The sequence below is a fragment of the Dama dama genome, chromosome 17, assembly GCF_033118175.1.
Source record: "Dama dama isolate Ldn47 chromosome 17, ASM3311817v1, whole genome shotgun sequence".
Lineage (NCBI taxonomy): Eukaryota > Metazoa > Chordata > Mammalia > Artiodactyla > Cervidae > Dama > Dama dama.
Window position 1 is genome coordinate 65704422 of NC_083697.1, and position 22643 is coordinate 65727064.

Sequence of the window (22643 nt, forward strand, 5' to 3'; positions counted from 1 at the left end):
CTTTACTGTCTGAGCGACCAGGGAAGCCATGCTAAACACGTAAGAAGCATTATCTCATTTATTTCTTACAACCCTGCATGATAGAGATATTTTTCTCTTCCTTTTCTAGCTGAGAAGGCTGAGGTTTGGAGGGATTAACGGCCCAGACTCACACAGCAAATAAGTAGCCGAGACAGGATTTAATGTGCGGCTGAGCCCACCAGTTTAACCCCAGTGCTACAACCTTCTCAGCAGAGCTTGTTACTGGTATGATTTCTTTCCCCTTAGGATTGAAGGAGGATTACCATCATCCTTATTCTCTTGTTCTGAAGACACATAATAAATGGAGTCCCAGTAGAATGTAAGGAATTGTCTGATTTGTGGCTGACTGGGGTCGTTACTTTCTGTTTTCCTTTCCAGATTCCGTCTCTCCTTCTCTGGTCTGCTGTGGGCAAACTTAACAAACTGCACCACTCAGATGCCTTTAGGGTCTGACTTCAAGTGCTTTGCCCTCTGACATCAGTCAGGAGACTAGAGCAGGAAATCTGCGGGAGGCAGGAAACAGCGGTATTTATTTTCTCTGCTCCCTTCGTTCTGAGGTGCCCCTTAGGCAGACCTTGAATTCCTCTTGGTCCCTTTCCCATGACTACATCTTTTGTTGGGCCCTGTATACCTTAAACTCAAACGTAGTAACAGCTTCCTCTTTCTGCCAGCACTTGGGTGCTTCATCAGGCCTGTTGCTTTACTTAATGCTGTTCATACTTCTGTAAGTGGGGCCCTCATTAAATGCTCTTCAGCTAAATTATTTGTACATCTCAGTTTCCTTCTGCGATCCTGAAGGATGCATTGGGTTTATTCTCATAAATTAAACAAACAAAAATATTAGATAACCCATGACCCTTTTCCATGGTAGAACTTTATAAAAAAATAGTGTAGCTGCTTTATTTCATGAGCATGAACTTCACTACAGAGATGTCTTTCTAGGTAGCAGCTAGGTAGGAGTGGTGCTTTGATCTGTTGATAATTTTACTACGTTGCTCTTCAGTCTTGTCCAATTCTCTGCGACCCCATGGACTGCAGCACTCCAGGCTCCTCTGTCCTCCACCATCTCCTGGAGTCTGCTCAAATTTACTAACATAATAATGTACAAAATAAAGTGATTTTCATTGACTGCTGCAGTGATGGTTCTTTAGTTAACCCATCTGTGTTTAAACATCCTTGGATCCCATCTAGGTTAAACCCCATTCAAGTAGGAGCTCCCTCCTATTGATGAAATTTTAACTGACATTTTGATCAACTAATTATATTTCTCAATTACTCTCACCATATGAGTCTTTCTCAAATATTTTTCCTGCTGAGTAATTAAATATCCATGTGTCCCAGAAAAATAATCAACTCAATTTTCATCAACAAAGTTTTTCACTAACTGTCCCTTTTTGCCTCTTCAGAGTCCTAGTTGAAAGCTTGCTAAATCTCCCATAATAAAGAATACTTTAGCCATTCTACAACTTAGCTAAGAACTTTTATTGTCTGGAAAGTCCTCAAGTATCTCAGCTTTTCAATAGTTTACACAACTGAGTTTTTCATCCCACTGTTTTATATGAGCCCCCCTTTTATTACATTCCTTTATGGTGTCATTACCCCAAAACAATTGTGAGACTGTTGTTGATTTGCATGTACCTTTTCTTATTTATTGACAGTGGATGGAAAATATTTGTGAGCCAGATTTTGAGAGCTTGAAATAGATTCTAGCTTATAACTGTTCTTGGGGAGTTCAATAATGATAATAATAATAATAAAAAACAAGTAAATGACTATTTATTGAATTCCTATCATGCGTTATACAAAATTATAGACTCATATCATTTCATGCCATCTTTCTGACAACACTGTACATATTATTATACACAATTTACAAATAAGGAAACTGAGTCTTAAAGAGTTTTTGTCCAAGTCAAATTAACTTGTAAGTGGAGATCCTAGGATTTAATCTGGAGTCTTATTAAAAAATCCCTTGGTTGTAGAAATAGACAAGTTGAACTACCTCAAACTAGAAAGCTTTTGCATAGCAAGGGGGACCATCTGCAGAATGGGAGGAGATATTTGCAAATCATACATCTGATAAGGCGTTAGTATCCAAAATATAGAGTCAATAGTGAAAGGGCAAATAATCCGATTAAAAAAGGGGCAGAGGATCTGAATGAACATTTTTCCAAAAAAGACTTACAAATGGCCAACAAGTGCATTAAAAGGTACTCAATGTCAGTAATCCTAAAGAAAATGCAAGTCAAAACCCTGAGACATCGCTTCACACCTGTTAGAGTGACTGTCATCAAAAAGACAAGAAATAACAAGTGCTGGCAAGGATGTGAAGAAAAGGCAACCCTTGTACGCTATGGGGGGAAATACGAATCGGTGCAGCCACTATGCAAAATAGTATGGGTGTCCCTTAAAAACCTAAACACAGAACTGCCACACAAGCCAGCAATTCCACTGCTGGGTGTTTATCCGAAGAAAACAAAAGCACTAACCCCAAATATACGCGCACTCTCAGTGCTCATCTCTGCATTATTTACAATAGCCAAGATACAGAACAGCCTCACTGTCCATCAGTTGATAAGTGGTTAAAGAAAATATGATACATATATGTTTTTCAACCATAAAAATGAGGGAAATCTTGCCATTTGTGATCTCATGGATGGTCCTTTATGGCATTATGCTAAGTGAAATAAGTCAGAGAAAGAAAGCTACAATATGATCTCACTTATCTGTGGAGTCTAACCCCCACAAGACAAAAAGAAAAAAGAATCTGCCAAAGTCATAGATACAGAGAACAGATTGATGTTTGCCAAAGGTATAGTGGGCAGAAATAAAATGGGTGAAGGGGGGTCAAAAGGTACAAATTTCCAGTTATAGAACAAATAAGTTATATGATATTATGTACAGAATGGTAACTGTTGTTAATAGTATTATACTGCATATTTGAAAATTGCTAAGAGAGCAGATCTGAAAAGTTCTCATCACAAGAAAAAATACTGTAGCGATGTGTGGTGATGGACGTTAACTGGACTTCTTGTAGCGATCATTTCATGGTGTATACAAACACCAACTCATCATGTTATACACCTGAAAACAGTAAGATGCTGTATGTCAATTGTATCTCAGTTTAAAAAAAAACCTTTCTGAACTTAATCACTGTATTCTAAAATTCAATTTATGAGGAGAAAATTTTGTGACGCAGTGGTGACAATCTAAATCTATTAAATAATGCAATCTTCTGGCTTATTCTGCTCAACCCTCAATACTATCTTCTTTTAGCCTGGTAACTTGGTATCACTTTTAGATGATTTGATACTAATATTAAAGCAAAAGGAGAGGTGGCCTTCTGCCATAGGAAAGAAAATAATACACATTGTTATGAACATTTATTTTGATGATATGGATTTATTATAAAAAACAATCAAGATTAACCTCCATAGGAAGTTGTTCTTTAGAACCACACTGAAAAAATTAATTACATAAAACTAAAATCAGTCTTTGGCAGGTGTTTTCTAACACCAAAAGTCTGTATTATATAATTGGACAAAACAAGTCAGCTAGTTTAATTTTACACTTACTTCTTCCTGCCAGGGACAGAGGAAAACTGTGCTTTTTAGAATGAAATTATCCACAGGAGCTTTTACTGGTTTTTTTAGACACTGGTGGGATACTGCTCTGGCTGCTTTGAACCTTTTCCAAGCCTAAGTGTTTCATGTAGAATACCAGGGCCTCGGTGGAGTTTGTTCATGTGCTGGAGAAGATCCAAAGCTAATTCCTGAAGTCAGGCCTGCCTGTGTCAGCTGGGCTCAGGTGGCCTATCTCCAGGGCCGATGTAACCTTCCCTTCTGGGGCGCATGGCAACCATGACAATACACATTTGTTGAACACATCCTTTGGCAGGCACCCTGCTGCATGGTAGCTGAGTTGCTTAAACACCAGCTCTGCCATCTGCTCTCCTGATTACACAGCGGAAAGGTCCTTTAGCAGCCAGGACTTGACAGTCCTAGCCTCCTGGGCTTCATCAGAAGTCAGCTGCCAGGGGCTTGTTCTTTGCTCCCTAGCATGTGCCCAGATGAGAGAAGTGAAAACTAGAGGAAATCATTTGCATTGTCTTCATCCCTCTGTCTTCTCTAGGTATCTGTCTTTCTGTTTAGGTCCCTTTCGCAAGTTTACCTCCACCAGGGTACGTGTTGACTCATGACCTTGTTTATTTTCCTTTTTAAGTGGCAATTATTATAAGGAACATTTGGAGTTTATTACTGCATTTACTACAAAAAGATAGAAGACATAAATCTGGCAAATATTTATTGAGTGTGTATAGTGCACCCCACAAATTGCTGATCCCTGAAGAAGCTGTAGCCATTGTCATCACCACTAGGATTGCTGTGCGGTGGGACAAGAGCGGAGATTTGTGTCTTAGAAAATCAAAGACATTTCATTGAGAAGGTAACATTTCCATTGGGTTTGGGAGGATGTATAGAAATTTTCCAGAAGAGGATGGTGAGGATAGGAGAAACTTTGGGCAAAAGGATGAAGCATGTGCAAAGGCATATTATCTTGTTTTATGCAAGGATGTGGTGTGTCCAGGAAAATGGGAGAAATTCAGAGTATCAGCGTATGGTATTACAACACAGGGCTGGAAATGTTGGTCCAAAAAGATCGTGAAGGCCTCTGTAGATTGTGCTAAGGATGTTGGGTTTCATCCCAGTCACTCAAAGACATAATAAAATATGGAGAGAAAAATAAGTGCAGGGAGGCATCTGAGAGAGAAAAGGAACCTGCTTTAAGCGGGCGAGATGAAATTGTCTATTGTTTGGTTCAAGAGCCATTTCTGCATTGACATTCACTGGAGACCATGGGCTTCTCTGGTGGCTGAGCAGTGAAGAATCCACCTGCCAACACCTGCAAATGCAGGAGACCTGAGTTCGATCCCTGGGTCCGGAAGGTCCCTGGAGAAGGAAATGGCAATCCACTCCAGTATTCTTGCCTGGGAACTCCCATAAACAGAGGAGCCTGGCAGGCTACAGTCCATGGGGTCACAGGGAGTCAGACACAGCTTAGGGGCTAAACAACAACAAAAACAAATATTAATGTTTTATAGTTAATAAAAAGGCAAGGGTTACTTATTGTATCAGCCACTTCTAAAATCTTATGTAAGGCATTGCATTGTGTAAACTGTTGTGCTAAGAGAACTTTATTTCAGTGGAGGAGCTTGCACAGAATCAAACTTCAGTCTCAATCATAGCTATCATTTTGGTTTTACATATGCCACATCATCATATGTAAACCATCAAAGTAAGCATTATTATCGCAGTTTTGAAACGAAGAAACTAAAGTATGAAGGGCATAAGGGAGTACCCCAGGCCTTGTATTTCACTAACAGAAAGGCCTGGCATACTGCCCTCATCCTCATATTTTAGTTTCTTCATTTCAAAAATCATGAAAAGATGCTCAACATCACTCATTATCAGAGAAATGCAAATCAAAACCACAATGAGGTACCATTACACGCCAGTCAGGATGGCTGCTATCCAAAAGTCTACAAGCAATAAATGCTGAAGACAGAGTGGAGAAAAGGGAACCCTATTACACTGTTGGTGGGAATGCAAACTAGTACAGCCGCTATGGAGAACAGTGTGGAGATTTCTTAAAAAACTGGAAATAGAACTGCCATATGACCCAGCAATCCCACTCCTGGGCATACACACTGAGGAAACCAGATATGAAAGAGACACGTGCACCCCAGTGTTCATCGCAGCACTGTTTATAATAGCCAGGACATGGAAGCAACCTAGATGCCCATCAGCAGATGAATGGATAAGGAAGCTGTGGTACATATACACCTTGGAATATTACTCAGCCATTAAAAAGAATTCATTTGAATCAGTTCTAATGAGATGGATGAAACTGGAGCCCATTATACAGAGTGAAGTAAGCCAGAAAGATGAAGAACATTACAGCATACTAACACATATATATGGAATTTAGAAAGATGGTAACGATAATCCTATATGCAAAACAGAAAAAGAGACACAGATGTACAGAACAGACTTTTGGACTCTGTGGGAGAAGGAGAGGGTGGGATGTTTAGAGAGAACAGCATGTATATTATCTATGGTGAAACAGATCACCAGCCCAGGTGGGATGCATGAGACAAGTGCTCGGGCCTGGTGCACTGGGAAGACCCAGAGGAATCGGGTGGAGAGGGAGGTGGGAGGGAGGATCGGGATGGGGAATACATGTAAATCCATGGCTGATTCATGTCAATGTATGGCAAAAACCACTGCAAAAAAATAAATAAAATAAAGTAAAACCAGAAAAAAAAAATCATGACAATGATACTTACTTCACACTGATAATTAAAAGAGCCAGTGTCTGTAAACCACTTAACACATTGCTATTATCATTATTTCAGGAAGATATTAATTTTCAGAAAAAAAACCGTGATTCTACATTAATTGAAAAATATACTAGAAATATTTCCACAGGTATATTGGCAGTCTTGGCAAACTGTGCCAATCAATAGAATCATTAATTAATTTTGACTTGCGTGGAATTGTATGTGGAGTTATATTTTAAAAGCAACAAACTCACATGTGACACTCCTAGCCAAATACCAGCCAGCAAAAAAGACTATTTCCCCAAAATGGGGATGCTTAAGGAAATACACTCCCTTTTATGGACACAAGGGCTTCATTATTGGTCAAGTAATAATTGGAAAGCTCTCAAAGGAAAACAGTATGGAATAAGACCTCTGGAATATGTAAATACAGTGCAGACAGAGTTACCTTGGTAAATATCAGGTTGTGAGTCGCCCTGGTAAATGTCCCAAGTCTCAGGATGGGAGGACTCTAGTTTTTCTCTGCATTGGCAGGCAGAATTTTTACTGGTGAGTCACCATGGAAGCCCATAGTCTTTGCCAGTGAGGCTGAGATGTCCATCTTGTTGCTGCTGCCGAAGAGCAGAGAGGACACCGATTGATGCCCTTGTCCTCCCTGTAGGAACCTGCCCTTAGATTCAGCAAGGACAGGGTCAGGTGGAGGTGCAGACGTGGAACCCTGTGGGCAAGCAGGCGATTTTGGTTGTTGTGACAGCTCAGTACATAGCTCAGGGCCCAGCGGGCTGCTCCCAACGAGACCAGGGGCGGTCCGGCCGCGTGGAGCTGCGGCAGAGGCCACGTCGAGCAGCTGCGGTGACGGGGGTGGAAATTCTTAGCTCCTAGGTCTCGACTGGAGAGCAGAGCTTTTCCTCCCTCAAGACCTCGGCCCAGCATCTGGGCTACAGCCATGCAGATGTCTCCAGCAGCATAGACTCTCACGCCTTTCGTCACATGGCTTATGTGAGCACAGCCTGAGATTCTCATGAAACATGGAGTCTGCTCCTGAAGTCCTGATGGTGCTGGAACGACTCGGCTGGAGAGAGTAAATTTCATGCATCTGGGGGTAGTGAGATAGTCCTTTTCTGACCTGTGCATGGTATTCTAAACAGCAGACTAAGGCACCTTCCTAAGATAAGGAAAGATCTGGGAAGCAGATGCACGATGGCTGTGTGGGTACATTCATATTTTTTGTCGTCACTGGGGTACATTTTCTTTCACTGAAGAAAAATGAGTCAGATATTCTCCTTACTGCTTAGTTCATGTACCAAATTTCCTGAGGCTTTTCCCATTTTAGTTTATGCAGAGAACTCATGTCCCCTGTAATTCCTAAAAGAATTAGAATGTAGCAAAAGTAAAATATACCAGTTATTACCACATTTTAGGCTTTTAATGTTTTGTTTTGATGTCTCCTTAATTTGTTCTCACTCTAAGTAAGTCATATCTGTATTCCTGGCAAAACCACTGACAGACAAAGGAAGATAATGTGTTTTCTGTAGCCCTATGTGTTCATTCACTGTGCTTTGTTGGACATTCCTGACTGTGGGTAAGATGGTATGTGTGCACGTGTGCTAAGTCACTTCAGTCTCGTCTGACTCTCTGCCCACCAGGGCTCCACCGGGCTACCCTGTTTATGGGATTCTCCAGGCAAAAATACTGGAGTGGGTTACCATGCCCTCCTCCAAGGGATCTTGCCAATCCAGGGATCAAACCCACATCTCTTATGTCTCCTGAGTTGGCAGGCAGGTTCTTTACCACTAGCACAAATATAAAATAAACTCAAGTAAATGAAACACAAAACTAAAGACTCCCGTACATCCCTGGTGGAGTTTCCTGCCTGTCTTAAAAGCCTCACCTAATCTTCAAAGTCCAGATCAAATGCCACCAACCTCAGAAAGTCTTTTCTGCTCCCCATAAGCAGATCTTCTTTTCTCCCTGCTGGGATCTCCTGGTTCATCCATTTCCTGCGTCACTCATTGAGCAGTCATCTCCCATTCTTCTTGAGGGTTACTTGGTTTTGTGTTTACATAAAAATGTATTGTAACCTCCTAACACGAAGGCCTTTTAAATTTTTTTAAATGAGTCTTTGTGTCTTCAGCACAAGCAGGAATCCAGGAAGTATTTTTTTATCTGATGATATTTCTGTCTGTCTTGATGAATCAAAAATGGCATGCATGAATGCTCAGTCACTCGTGTCCAACTCTTTGTGACTTCATGAACTGTAGCCCCATCTGGTTCCTCTGTGCATGGGATTTTCTGGGCAAGAATACTGGAGTGGGTTGCCATTTCCTACCCCAAATCAAAAATGGATCCAACACTTAGTCTTTGCCGGGGATATGATGTGCAAAACGCAGAAGTGGTCTTGTCTTTGATGGGAAATAATAATGTCTTCCTTCTTTCCTGTCTATGGCTGGATGTGGGGAAATAGAGTGGGGACAGGTAGGTAGAGGCTGGAAGGGAAAGGAAAATGAGTAGTCCCAAGAGACACGATGGGTCTGTGGGAGAGTACATACACGGCCTCTGTTGTCCTTTTCACAGTAAAATTTTAAAGTTGAAAACATCAGCTCTGGAGCAAATTCCCTGCTTGTGTTCTAGTTCCAACTCTGCTTTTTCTCTGGGCGACCTGGGAATTGTTATCTAATCTCACTGAGGCTCATTTTCTTTTTTTTTTCCATTTATTTTTATTAGTTGGAGGCTAATTACTTTACAATATTATAGTGGTTTTTGCCATACATTGACATGAATCAGCCATGGATTTACATGTGTTCCCCATCCCACCTCCCTCCCCATCCCATCCCTCTGGGTCTTCCCAGTGCACCAGCCCCGAGCACTTGTCTCATGCATCCAACCTGGGCTGATGATCTGTTTTACCCTTGATAATATACATATTTCGATGCTGTCATCTCAAAACATCCCACCCTCGCCTTCTTCCACAGAGTCCAAAAGTCTGTTCTGTATTTCTGTGTCTCTTTTTCTGTTTTGCATATAGGGTTATCATTACCATCTTTCTAAATTCCATATATATGCATTAGTATACTTTATTGGTCTTTATCCTTCTGGCTTACTTCACTCTGTATAATGGGCTCCAGTTTCATCCATCTTGTTAGAACTGATTCAAATGAATTCTTTTTAATGGCTGAGTAATATTCCATGGTGTATATGTACCACAGCTTCTGTATCCATTCGTCTGCTGATGGGCATCTAGGTTGCTTCCATGTCCTGGCTATTATAAACAGTGCTGCGATGAACATTGGGGTGCACGTGTCTCTTTCAGATCTGGTTTCCTCGGTGTGTATGCCCAGGAGTGGGATTGCTGGGTCACACGGCAGTTCTATTTCCAGTTTTTTAAGGAATCTCCACACTGTTTTCCATAGCGGCTGTACTAGTTTGCATTCCCACCAATAGTGTAAGAGGGTTCCCTTTTCTCCACACCCTCTCCAGCATTTATTGCTTGTAGACTTTTGGGTAGCAGCCATCATTTTCTACCATTAAGAGAATCCACCACATCAAATTAGATGATGCTGGGTGTCTACTCACAATATGTACTTTTGTGGATGCTCAGTAATTTCATTGTTACTATTAGTTGCTCTGGTGTTTACACGTATGACTCCAGGGAGGGGCAGTCCAGGAGCAGGGCAGAGGTGGCCCAGGCTGGGGATTTGCTCAGAGGCTTCCTTTCCCAGGCGGCTGCCTTCAGCTTCCTGAACAACTCTGAAGGGTGTGCTGGAATCTTCCGTATCTGGACTTCATCTGAGAGCTGTGGGTTCTCATCACTCAACTTCTGCTGACAATTTTCCTTTTGCCCACCATTAGCCTTACTAGCTGGGAGAAAATGTGAAAGGAAAGAAACATTCTACTCCTTTGGTTTCCTGGATCTAGGTTTTGAGGTTATTATTTAGTTGCTAAGTCATGTCTGACTCTTTTGTGACCCCATGGACTGTAGCCTGCCAGGCTCCTCTGTCCTTGGAATTTCCTAGCAAAAATAATGGAGTGAGTTACCATACCTTTCTCCAGGGGATCTTCCTGACCCAGGGACTGAACCTGCGTCCCCTGAACTGGCAGGCAGATTCTTTACCACTGAGCCTCCAGGGAAGACTGGTTTTAGGTTTATTTAGATCTGAAGTGAAAAACCCTGTCCAGTATTTTCTGGGTTAAACTTTCCCGTCTAGAACTTTTTTTTCTCAAATACTAACAAAATGGATTTTCTTTCTCCCCTACCCTCTCTTGTTAATAGGGTGCTGAGAAAATTTTGTCAATGAACGAATCAGGAGAACTGCAAGACCTCTTAACCAAAATTGAGGTAATTGTGCTTTTAGCAACTTATTTTTAGTAATCAAAATGTTCAACACATTCTGATTGTAATTGAGTTTCCCTAATTGAATTTTTCCCTGTGTGTTCTTACAAATATGAAACAGGATACGTGTGGCAGTTTTAATCTGCTACCACCTGCCGTGAGGTTTGCTCCAGCGAGAGTGCGTAGTGTTAGTGTCTAACAACCTCATGGTATTAGGGGAAAATTCCAGTCAGCTTTATTAGAACCTAATTCTCTGTTATAGAGATGGTGATGAGGTGTTTCAAGTCAGGCCATTGTCTGGAAGCACAAATAATGTTTTTATGTAAATTATTTTCCTTTTTCCCAAAGACCAGCTCATCGTTTCTAAAGATAACAGAAAAAGTTATTTCTCCAAAAGTGCACCTTCTAATTTTGTTCCTGTGCTTGTAATTACAACATCTCAGAAATATTTATTTGGATATATAATGTGTCAAATCAGTATGTACCCAGAAGGTCGTTAATCTCTCTCAATTTTATCAGCCTGTTTCTCTGTATATGCAGAATTAAATTACATATATTTTGTAGGCTAACTGGGTCATCTTGAGAGTGGAAAAGGTGCATCAGTCATTTTCTGGGCCAGTGAGCATGACTCAGACCCTCCCAGCTGAACCATGCAGTATGGTGACGTGGTAGGATGTGCCGTGGCCCGCTCTTTCTGGGCCAGCCTGCCTTGCTAACCTCTTTTCTGATTTTCTTCCATTCCTTCCACTTCATGGTTTCTTACCACCTTTCCTTCTGTCTGCCTAGCCTGCTGTTGTTCCATTGCCTCACTCTCCTCCCCCATCATCAAGGCCCCTCCGCAGCATCACATCTTTCCTGCATCGTTCCAGATTTCTCCCACCTTCGCATTCCTGGATCCCTCTTTCTCTCAGGTGTTTGTCACAGTCATTCAATTTTTCTTACTACTCTTCTTTGAGCATTTGAGTCGTGTCCCAAATGAACTAGATGCTCCTCGGTGTTAGGAATCATGTTTTACTCATACTGTAGTCTTGCCCAGAAGGGCAAACGCAATGACGGTGTGTACTTCATAACCTAAAGCTCCTCTCAGCTCTAAAATCTGTGCAGATGGGTTTGTTTTTTCCCTTTTGCCCCTGTACTCTACTCCAGTCCCATCAATTTGAGGAAACCGTCAATTTGGGTTAACATGTACCTTTTAATTTAGGTGATTTAACTCAATGTGTATTATTATTTTTTTCTGCACACTTTTATTTATACAAATGATGTTATGTAACACACCTAATTGTGTTTCAAATTCCTTTCTATAGGCACTATGTTTTTAAGAACCATCTATATTACCTTTCATGAAACTTTCATCCCTTTTTTTAAAATTGCTTCATACTTCTCCATGACAGTACAATTGAATCCAGCTTTCTTTGATGATGGAGATGTTTTTACTCTATCCTATCCAACATAGTAGTCACTGGATGCATGTAGCTATTGAGCACTTAAAGAATAGTTAGTGTGATGGAAGAACTGAATTTTTATTTTATTTAACTCTGTGTGATTTAAATTCAAATCAAATAAAGAATTTTAAATAAGTAATATGATGAACCATATCTGACTGATGGCTTATATTTTGGACAGGGCAGCTGTACGTAGCCCATATACTATTCTTCATCTGCTCATCCACTGCTATCCTCTAACTTCTCCTTCAAATAAACTACTGCAAGGAGTAACCTTGGCCACATTTGTTTGTGAACTTCTCTGAGAGTAGAAATCACTGGATAATAGCTTACGCATGTCCCCAGTTTTTCAGGTAGTGCCAGATGGCGCTTCATTATGTTTGTACCATCCAATACTCCCTCCTACAGTGAAAGAAGTTTACTATGTTTCCACATGCCCCACAATGTTTTACGTTGTTCCATAATTTTTGCCAAGGTAGTAGGGATAAAGATATATAGCCTTATCATTTTAATTAATGTTTTTCAGATAACCATTGAGTTTGGGCATTTCCTTGTATGCTTGTTAAATTTTTAAATTTCTTCTTCTGTATGTTGTATACTACCGTGAAGTGTCTGCCTGCAATGCGGGAGACCCGGGTTTGATCCCTGGATCAGGAAGATCCCCTGGAGAAGGAAATGGCAACCCACTCTAGTATTCTTGCCTGGAAAATACCATGGACAGAGGAGTCTGGTGGGCTACAGTTCAAGGGGTCGCAAAGAGTCAGACATGACTGAGCGACTTCACTTTCTTTTCTTTATGTTGTATATTCTTATTCTTTCCCATTAAAAACCTTGGAAGTTTTGCTATTGTTGTTGGCTTTCAGAAGATCCTTCAATAGTCTAGATGTTAACTTTTTGTTGGTTTTAGTTATTGTCAATATTTCCTTTCCTATTTTTAGATTCTTTCTTGGTGTCCTTCATCCAATAGAAACCTTCTGATATAATCTAACCCACCATTTTCCCTTATTTTTGTGCTTTTTAACATTTATTTATGAAGTATCATTCTGTCTTAAGGTCAGAAGATATCAGCCTACATTTTTTTCTATTCACTTTATACTTGTTAACATCTGGTTCTTTCATTAATGGAGAATCCATTTCCATTTTCTTATACATAGTGAGATTTCCAGCATCCTCTATTAAATAATCTATTATTTCTTTATTGCTTTGTTCTGCCAATTTTCAGTTCAGTTCAGTCACTCAGTCATGTCTGACTCTTTGTGACCCCATGGACTGAAGCACGCCAGGCCTCCCTGTCCATCACTAACTCCAGGAGTTTACTCAAACTCATGTCCATTGAGTTGGTGACACCATCCAACCATCTCATCTGCTCTGTCATCCCCTTATCCTCCCGCCTTCAATCTTTCCCAGAATCAGGGTCTTTTCAAATGAGTTAGTTCTTTGCATCAGGTGGCCAAAGTATTGGAGTTTCAGCTTCAGCATCAGTCCTTCCAATGAATATTCAGGACTGATTTCCTTTAGGATGGAATGGTTGTATCTCCTTGCTGTCCAAGGGACTCTCAAGAGTCTTTTCCAACACCACAGTTCAAAAGCATCAATTCTTCAGTGCTCAGCTTTCTTTATAGTCCAACTCTCTCATACATACATGTGACAAAATGGATGGAATTTTCTATTTTCTACTGGAAAAACCATAACTTTGACTAGAAGGACCTTTGTTGGCAAAGTAATGTCTCTGCTTTTTAATATGCTGTCTAGGTTGATCATAACTTTTCTTCCAAGGAACAAGCGTCTTTTAATTTCATGGCTGCAATCACCATCTGCAGTGATTTTGGAGCCCAAGAAAATAAAGTCTGTCACTCTTTCCACTGTTTCCCCATCTATTTGCCATGAAGTGATGGGACCAAATGCCATGATCTTAGTTTTCTGAATGTTGAGCTTTAAACCAACTTTTTTACTCTCCTCTTTCACTTTCATCAAGATGTTCTTTAGCTCTTCTTTACTTTCTGCCATAAGGGTGGTGTTATCTGCATATCTGAGGTTATTGATATTTCTCCCAGCAGTCTTGATTCCAGCTTGTACTTCATCCAGCCCAGTACTTCTCATGACGTACTCTGTATATAAGTTAAATAAGCAGGGTGACAATATACAGCCTTGACATACTCCTTTCCCTATTTGGAATCAGTCTGTTCCATGTCTAGTTCTAACTGTTGCTTCTTGACCTGCATACAGATTTCTCAGGAGGCAGGTCAGGTGGTCTGGTATTCCCATCTCTTGAAGAATTTTCCACAGTATGTTGTGATCCACACAGTCAAAGGCTTTGGCATTGTCAATAAAGCAGGAGTAGATGTTTTTCTGGAACTTCTTGCTTTTTAAATAATCCAACCGATGTCTGCTGCCAATTTTATATTATAGTAAGTCCCCATATATATATATTCAGGTCTTTGTCTGAGCTTTCTCATAATTTCCCTTGATCTGTTTGTTCCTGTTTTACCAATATTGTACTATACTATTTTTATTACTTTTAGAGTCCTATAGAGTGAATGTCCCTCATTACTCTTCTTTTTAAAGATTGATGATTTATCTTAGCTATTCATGGATTTTTTTCCTTTGAGTCTATAATTCCTTTATTTGGCAACTTGATTAATACTATCATGCTATATATTAACATAACCTCTCTCTCTCTCTCAGCTCAAAGAATCTTGGAAAGAGGATTTTATTCTCTTCATTAAGTCTGTCTCAATTCTACAGATGCCATAAATAATGCAGAAACATTCAAGTCTATTCTTAATGTTGAAATACAATGGTATGGTACTGGCTTCTACCATTCATAGGAGTTGTAAGAGCTATAACTCTGTTGGGCTGCTTTGCCCATATAACAAAACTGGTAGAGAATTTTCAGCCACCCAGAAAGCCCAGTTTAGGGGCTATGGTTTAAGCAAACTTACCCAGGGAAAGAGACGAGCCTTGGAGAAGCAGTTGGAAGAACCAGGAAAAGTGGATAAAAGACAAGATTCATATCCAAGCACATCCAATTCTTCTGATTAGCTTTCGGCAATGAAACAGGACAAATATTCCTGAGGTAGGAAACATTGGAGTTCTTTCTAAGTGGCCAGCACTATTCCTATTCCTGGTATTATATGTATTAAGTTATCAAACCACAAAATAACACTGCACGGTGGGTTCTGTAACCGTCTTTGTTTTTCAGACAAGGCCACGGAGGCCCAGATGATTAGGTTAGTTGCTCCAGACCTTGTAAACAGTGTTTGGCTCAAGATTCTAAACCTGACCCCTTGACCTTGACCATGAATCTGTGCTGCCTTCACTGTCAAATTAGTTGGCAAGTTGGTGTCTGGGAACTCTGATCACATGTGACAGGACCTAAGACCCAGGTGAGAAGTTTACTGGGATTTAGGCAGAGTATTAGGTCCAGGGAACAGATTCATCACACTTGGCTCTTATGCTAGTATGGCATTGTACAGGAAATGGGCAAATAGGCAATACGTTTGGAGAGAAACCAGAGAGCTCATACCGAGTTCTAATTTGCTGTTCCTAGGGTGCTGCATAGCAGACCATGACTCCCCTGGTCTTTGTAATTCAGACCCCAGTTTCTAACAGTTACCCCAGTAACAGAGAGGCAAGTGGCTTAGCAGCTGCAGCTGGGTCCTCAAAAATGGTGTCAGCAAATCATCTCAAGTTTTCTGGCCTAAAAATTCTAGCATACATCCCGCCCAAGTGAAACTTGCCCTGGGAACCTGAGGGGGCATGATTCGCTGATGAAGACTTGTCAGTGGCTTCAAACATGGGTAGCAGAAGCAAGTGAAATATGGCAGTAGCTGGTATGAGACTTGGGTTCAATAAAGCTAGCTGAAAGAAGATTAAATGAATTATTTTCTGTAAGAGAATGCTTGGGTGAAAAGGATGAATAAAAACACCATTTGGGGGGTAAAATTTATTTGTGTATTTACTTACATTAATAAGCAAGCTAAAGGTCAAAAGAAAAGAGTGTCTAAGTATTCCCCCCCAAAGAATAACTGAGATGGATAGCTGATCCTGCTGGTACCCACACAGAGGAAGTCAGGTCAGCCCTGAGATGTATTAGCAAGCACCTTGTTATGTCAGACACTGAATTAATGATCTCAGATGGTAGAGAAGCTCTATTGCGCTTTTCTGCCTTGTTGTTTTTCTAAAGATTCGAGCAAACATTTTGATATCATTGCTATGAGGCTGCCAATATAGTGTTCATTTTCAGTACTTTTTTCCCTTTGTAAAGCCTGATTTGTCGTTCAGGAAGAACAGAGTGAGATTCTCAATTACACACCAGGGATGCTGGAAATGGCACAGGCTGTCTGTACGAGGCGCTGGAGCTATCACAGGCTGGCCCGACCCTCCCTGGAGAGGCAACACTCTGGGTGATGTTCCCTCTCCATGGAGTGGGAGGCCACAGCATGTTCAGAGACTACAGCAGCCGAGTACCACCTACTTACCTAGGCAATCAGGCCATGTGCTCTGGCTGCTTCTTTCCGAAATTGGAACATCTTTTTAAACAAGGTTGTGGCCGTACATCCCAGTGGATCAAGAATCAGATTCACAAATCTGGCTTATACATTTAGGAATATAACAACAAATATCCACTGTGTCAGCATTTCATAACTCTGAAAATCAAGGATCAAGAACGATTCTGCTCCTAGGCACTTAACAAGCATTTGCTGAATTAATGGTTGTTCAGTTCAATTCAGTTCAGTCGCTCAGCTGTGTCCGACTCTTTGTGACCCCATGAACCACAGCACACCAGGCCTCCCTGTCCATCACCAACTCCCGGAGTCCACCCAAACCCATGTCCATTGAGTTGGTGATGACATCCAACCATCTCATCCTCTGTCATCCCCTTCTCCTCCTGCCCCCAATCCCTCCCAGCATCAGGGTCTTTTCCAATGAGTCAGCTCTTCACATCGGGTGGCCAAAGTACTGGAGTTTCAGCTTCAGCATCAGTCCTTCCAATGAACACCCAGGACTGATCTCCTTTACGATGGACTGGTTGGATCTCCTTGCAGTCCAAGGGACTCTCAAGAGTCTTCTCCAACACCACAGTTCAAAAGCATCAATTTTTCGGTGCTCAGCTTTCTTCACAGTCCAACTCTCACATCCATACATGACCACTGGAAAAACCATAGCTTTGACCAGATGGACCTTTGTTGACAAAGTAATGTCTCTGCTTTTTAATATGCTGTCTAGGTTGGTCATAACTTTCCTTCCAAGGAGTAAGCATCTGTTAATTTCATGGTTGCAATGACCATCTGCAGTGATTTGGGAGCCCAAAAAAATAAAGTCAGCCACTGTTTCCACATCTATTTCCCATAAAGTGATGGGACCGGATGCCATGATCTTAGTTTTCTGAATGTTGAGCTTAAAGCCAACTTTAAATTGTTGAATATAGTTTAAAACAAAATATATAGACAAAGGTGGATCATCCAGAAATGACTATGTGCTAAGTGTTCACTTTTGTGACAATCTGTTATGTGGAGTGAGTCTGCTTCATAGATAACCTGGATGAGGGAGTTTATGGTTACAGAGAGTCAGATAAGTTGCTTCTTCCTTGGTAAAATACTTAAGAGAGTTCCCAGTACTCCTAAAATAAGATTAGATGATCTGAGTTTAAAAATAAGAAGTGCATTCATTCCTTGATCTTGAAGAAAACACTGAATACTCTTGATCTTAGCATCCAGTTTCTGCATTAGAGAACAGCAAAAAACTCTTCGTATTTATGAAATTTGAGTTTGTGCCACAAAAGAAACCCATTTCACAATCATTCATGAACTCCACCCTTATCCTCTGGTCCTTTGTTAGAGGCTAGGGAATTCTTGGGGGCTTCAGTTTAGATGACTGTGGTATGGAGTGGATATATTCAAAGACCACACATAAATTTCCTAAAATAAAATTAATATATAAATACTAAAAGCTACATCATCATTTTTACATGGAATCACAAACAGGTCAAAAAAAAGAAGGAAGAAAGAAAGAAAGAGAGAAGAAAGAAAAGAGAGAAAGAAAGAAAGAAAGAAGGAAAGAAAGAAAGAGAAGTCGCTCAGTCGTGTCCAACTCTTTGCGACCCCGTGGACCGTCACCTACCAGGTTCCTCCGTCCATGGGATTTTCCAGGCAAGAGTATTGGAGTGGGTTGCCATTTCCTTCTCCAGGAGATCTTCCCAACCCAGCCTCCCACATTGTAGGCAGACGCTTTACCTTCTGGGCCACCAGGGAATCAAGGCCATCTTCAAATAATGCAGAATCTCTACAGCGCTATGATGAGATCGGCCTTCTACTTGATTGTTGAGAAGATTTAGCGTGAATTCATGCCAAGTGAATAGAACATTGCCTGGTATGTAATAGCCACTCAATGAGATTAGTCATTATTAGTCAATATTTAACTAATAAATCCTCATTTGTAGCTGAGAGCTACTTATTAAAAGAACAGGGAAATTTCTCGCTCACTGCTGTATCTCCTATGCCATACACAGTGCCTAGCAATGTGAACTTATTTGTGGAATGAGCCCACTGGGTTTTTATTTTTTTTAACGTCCCTTGCCACGAATAGATGAACAGATAGAGATAAAAAGGGAGGATGATTTCTTACTCCTTTTTTCTTAAAGTCCACCTCTAAAGAGTCGGATATGACTGAGCAGGAGCGCTACTACTGCCCCTACAGAACAAGCCTCCATCCAAACCTCCGTGAAGAGGATGGGCGTTCTGTGGATTCAGCACTCCTCCTGGGCGCTGTCATCAACCGGGTCTGCCTGGTTTCTAGCTTTGCTGGGTGTCAGGACACTGAAGAGCTACTCTAGATTTCTTAGCTGTTTGAAGATCAAAGCGTCTGCAGCCAACCTCTTCACTGAAAGTGGAAGTCTGTTTTCAAGTTCCTCTGTGATCTGAACATTCATTTTACTCATTAAAAATCTTTGTTTCATCATTTGTAAAATGAGGTAGTCTCTATTACATCAGATGCTGGATCTAGACTCTTGCTGGGCTGCAGCCTTCAGGCCTGCAGTTACTATATTTGCTAAACAAAGAGCCCAGAGTCAGTGACAGATGCACCAGCGGTTTAATAGATAGGAGATTTTACACATCTCTCTTACAAGAAAGAAAGCTGAAAACTGAAGAACTGATGCTTTTGAGCTGTGTTGTTGGAGAAGACTTGAGAGTCCCTTGGACTGCAAGGGGATCAAGCCAGTCAATCCGAAAGGAAATCAACCCGGAGTATTCATTAGAAGGACTGATGAAGCTCCAGTACTTTGGCCACCTGATGCAAAGAGCTGACTCATTAGAAAAAAGACCCTGATGCTGGGGAAGGTTGAAGGCAGGAGGAGAGGGGGATGATAGAGGACGAGATGGTTGGATGGCATCACCAACTCAATGGACATGAGTTTGAGCAAACTCTGGGAGATGGTGAAGGACAGGGAAGCCTGGCGTGCTGCAGACCACAGGGCGGCCAAGAGTCAGACGTGGCTGAGGGACTGAACACCACCACGTCTGAAGCAGGAGGTCCTGGAGCAGCATCCCGCCGCTGGGAGGCAGATGGCAGGCTGGACACGGCAGCAGAGCTCTTCACTCCCAGGAAGAACAGGGAGACTACCAGTTACAGGGAGAAACATCGTAGATCGGCTCATGGGTTACCAGGGAGATCGGCAGAGGAGGATGTCCTCTTTTAGCCCCTTAGGCTATGTACCCTCCTGGGGCAGAGTTCTTCCCTTCTTTAAACTATCCAAGGGGAGCCATTCTCATCTAAAGATTAGAACAGTCACTAACTCGGCTGAGGGACAGGTATGTAGGTATTTACTAATCAGGCTCTACAGTTAAGAAGGAAGGTCAGGGGCTTCCTTGGTGGCCCCAGTGGTTAATTAAGAATGCACCTGCCACTGCAGGAGACACTGATTCAACTCCTGGTCCAGAAGGATCCCACATCCCTTGAGGCAACTAAGGCCGTGAGCCACACCTACTCAGGCCGGGTGCAGCAGCCGATGAGGCCAGCCTGCCTGGAGCCCGCGCTTCAGAACAAGGGAAGCCACTGCAGTGAGAAGCCCACGCGTGGCAGTGAGTAGTCCCCACTTGCTGCAGCTAGAGAAAGCTTGCACGCAGCAATGAAGACCCAGTGCAGTAAAAAAAAAAAAAAAATTTTTTTTTTTTTTAAATGAATGAAGCTCAGTCATGCAAGTAGAATGTAGGTGAAGCCGGGACTAATTGAGTGGCGGATGTAGAGAGCAAGAGAACGGCCATGCTGAGAGGCCTGGCCATATAATCGTACATGCTGGGTAAGCCATTCTTTTTTCTCCCCAAAGGGCTGATTTTTCTTGAGAGTGGAAATGGCCTCAGAATCTTTCCAATGCTGTGCTCCAAGACATCAGAATTCACATGTGAATCAAAATTTTACTCTCCTTTTCTGTGGCAAGGCTTTAGACCAGAAGACTGATTATAGAAGTGTTTAAATAAAATGACTATATTAGTGGTAGTGTGGTCATGTGACCACAAGCAACTTAGCTTAAAGCAGCAGTTAATAAAAATCTCCTCAGATTAGGATTTATTAATAAAATAATGGCTAGTAACTGCTAGCCTTACTGAGTAGCTACTATGTGCCAGGCAGTATTCCATTCGCTTTTTTTTTTTTCCCATTTATTTTTATTAGCTGGAGGCTAATTACTTTACAATATTGTAGTGGTTTTTGTCATACATTGACATGAATCAGCCATGGGTTTACATGTATTCCCCATCCCGATCATTCCATTCACTTTACATGAATTTACTCATTAAATTGTCTCAACAACCCTTTAAGCAAAAGACAGATCTTACCATAGCATTGCATAATTCTGACAAAGTTGTTTTAGGATGACCTTGGTCTATTAGTGATTCCCTTTAAAATGGACACTGTGGCTTTTAGTGTTTATATATCAACTTCATTTTAGGAAATTTATGTGTTCTGAATTGCAGTGAAGTGAAGTTGCTCAGTCATGTCCGACTCTGCGACCCCATGGACTTAGCCTACCACACTCCTCCATCCATGGGATTTTCCAAGAAAGAGAACTAGAGTGGGTTGCCATTTCCTCCTCCAGGGGACCTTCCTGACCCAGGGATTGAACCCAGGTCTCCCGCATTGCGGGCAGACGCTTTACCATCTGAGCCACCGGGGAAGTTCCTCTGAATTGCAGAGAAGTTGTTAAATAGCAGACTCATCATGTATTTAACATTTGCTATTTTGGCCCTTTGAGAGTAATCTTTGTAAGTCATGTTCCAAGCCCATGATATAAGATAATGTTACCAAACCAAATTTGGGTCCCCTGGCCCAAACAGTAAATCCAATCCACTCCTCCCAGGTTGTGGTGAAGGAAAGTACAGCATTTATTGTGAGGCATCCAGTGTGGGGCCAAGAAAGAGGTGTGGACAGCTCACGTTTGAATTCCTCAGTGACTTTCAAGGGAGGATTTTTAAAGATAAAGAGAGGGACAGGGTCATAGGATGTCTGATCAGCTCATGGACATCCACCTGATTGGTTGGTGGTGACGGGACAGGGTGAGTTAACATCCTCAACCTTCTGATCCCAACCTCCCTGGTGTCTACATGCTAGTGATCAGCATGCAGTTCACCTCTTTCACTTGAGGCTTCCCTGGTGGCTCAGATGGTGAAGAATCCACCTGCAATGCACGGGACCGGGATTTGATCCCTGGATCAGGAAGATCACTTGGAGAAGGGAATGGCTACCCACTCCAGTATTCTTGCCTGGAGAATTCTAAGGGCAGAGGAGCCTGGTGGGCTCCAGTCTATGGGTTTGCAAAGAGTCTGACATGACTGAGAAACGAACTCTTGATGTGGCAAGGTGGGGGTGGGAATCCTAGTATCTGCAAAACAATTCAGGGATACGGCTCAGGATATTATCTTCTGCCCTTGAGGAGTAACAAAAGGAGTTGACTTTATTTCATGGTTAAACTATTATTATTTTGTCTTGCCTGACTGTTTTCATTTGTTTCTGCTTTTTTTTCCACTTTTCTGATTAAATTTTCTCTTTGAAACTCAGGGACAGCTAGGAGTCTAAAGCTTTTCTATAAACAAGAGGTGGGGGGTGAGGTAGGAAGGTATTTGTCCCCAGGAAAGCCTTATAGGGTTCTGCTTGGTTTCAATAATTTTTAATTTGGTTGTGTGTTTATTATTATTTCTCTGTGTTAAGAGCCTGGTATTTGGAGTAAGTGACACAGATGGTGAATGAGCCTAAGAAACTCCCTAGCATTCGCATTCATTCTAGCTTTGTTGTTCTTTGCTTGCCAGCACAAATATATTTTATGGGAAAATCTCATGCTATTGAAGAATTTAAAAATATTGAAATGTTTATACTTGTTGTTAAGATTTATACTGTTTAGTAAATAGCTACTACTCTAAGATTCCCAAGACTTCCCCTTCCATAAAAGCAACTACCCTATAAGGGTTGCCGGATAAAAATAGGATGTCTGCTTACATTTAAACCTCAATTAAACTTATGA

At 41.4% G+C, this 22643-nt stretch overlaps 1 protein-coding gene across 1 annotated transcript in view; it reads left to right on the forward strand.

The window, feature by feature from the left end:
• Positions 1 to 22643, forward strand: part of GRXCR1 (glutaredoxin and cysteine rich domain containing 1) — a 116227-nt gene that overhangs the window by 91018 nt on the left and 2566 nt on the right. The window contains exon 3 of the mRNA XM_061164786.1: positions 10629 to 10694. Within this exon, the coding sequence (XP_061020769.1) occupies positions 10629 to 10694 (66 nt within the window). The remainder of the gene's footprint in view (positions 1 to 10628; positions 10695 to 22643) is intronic.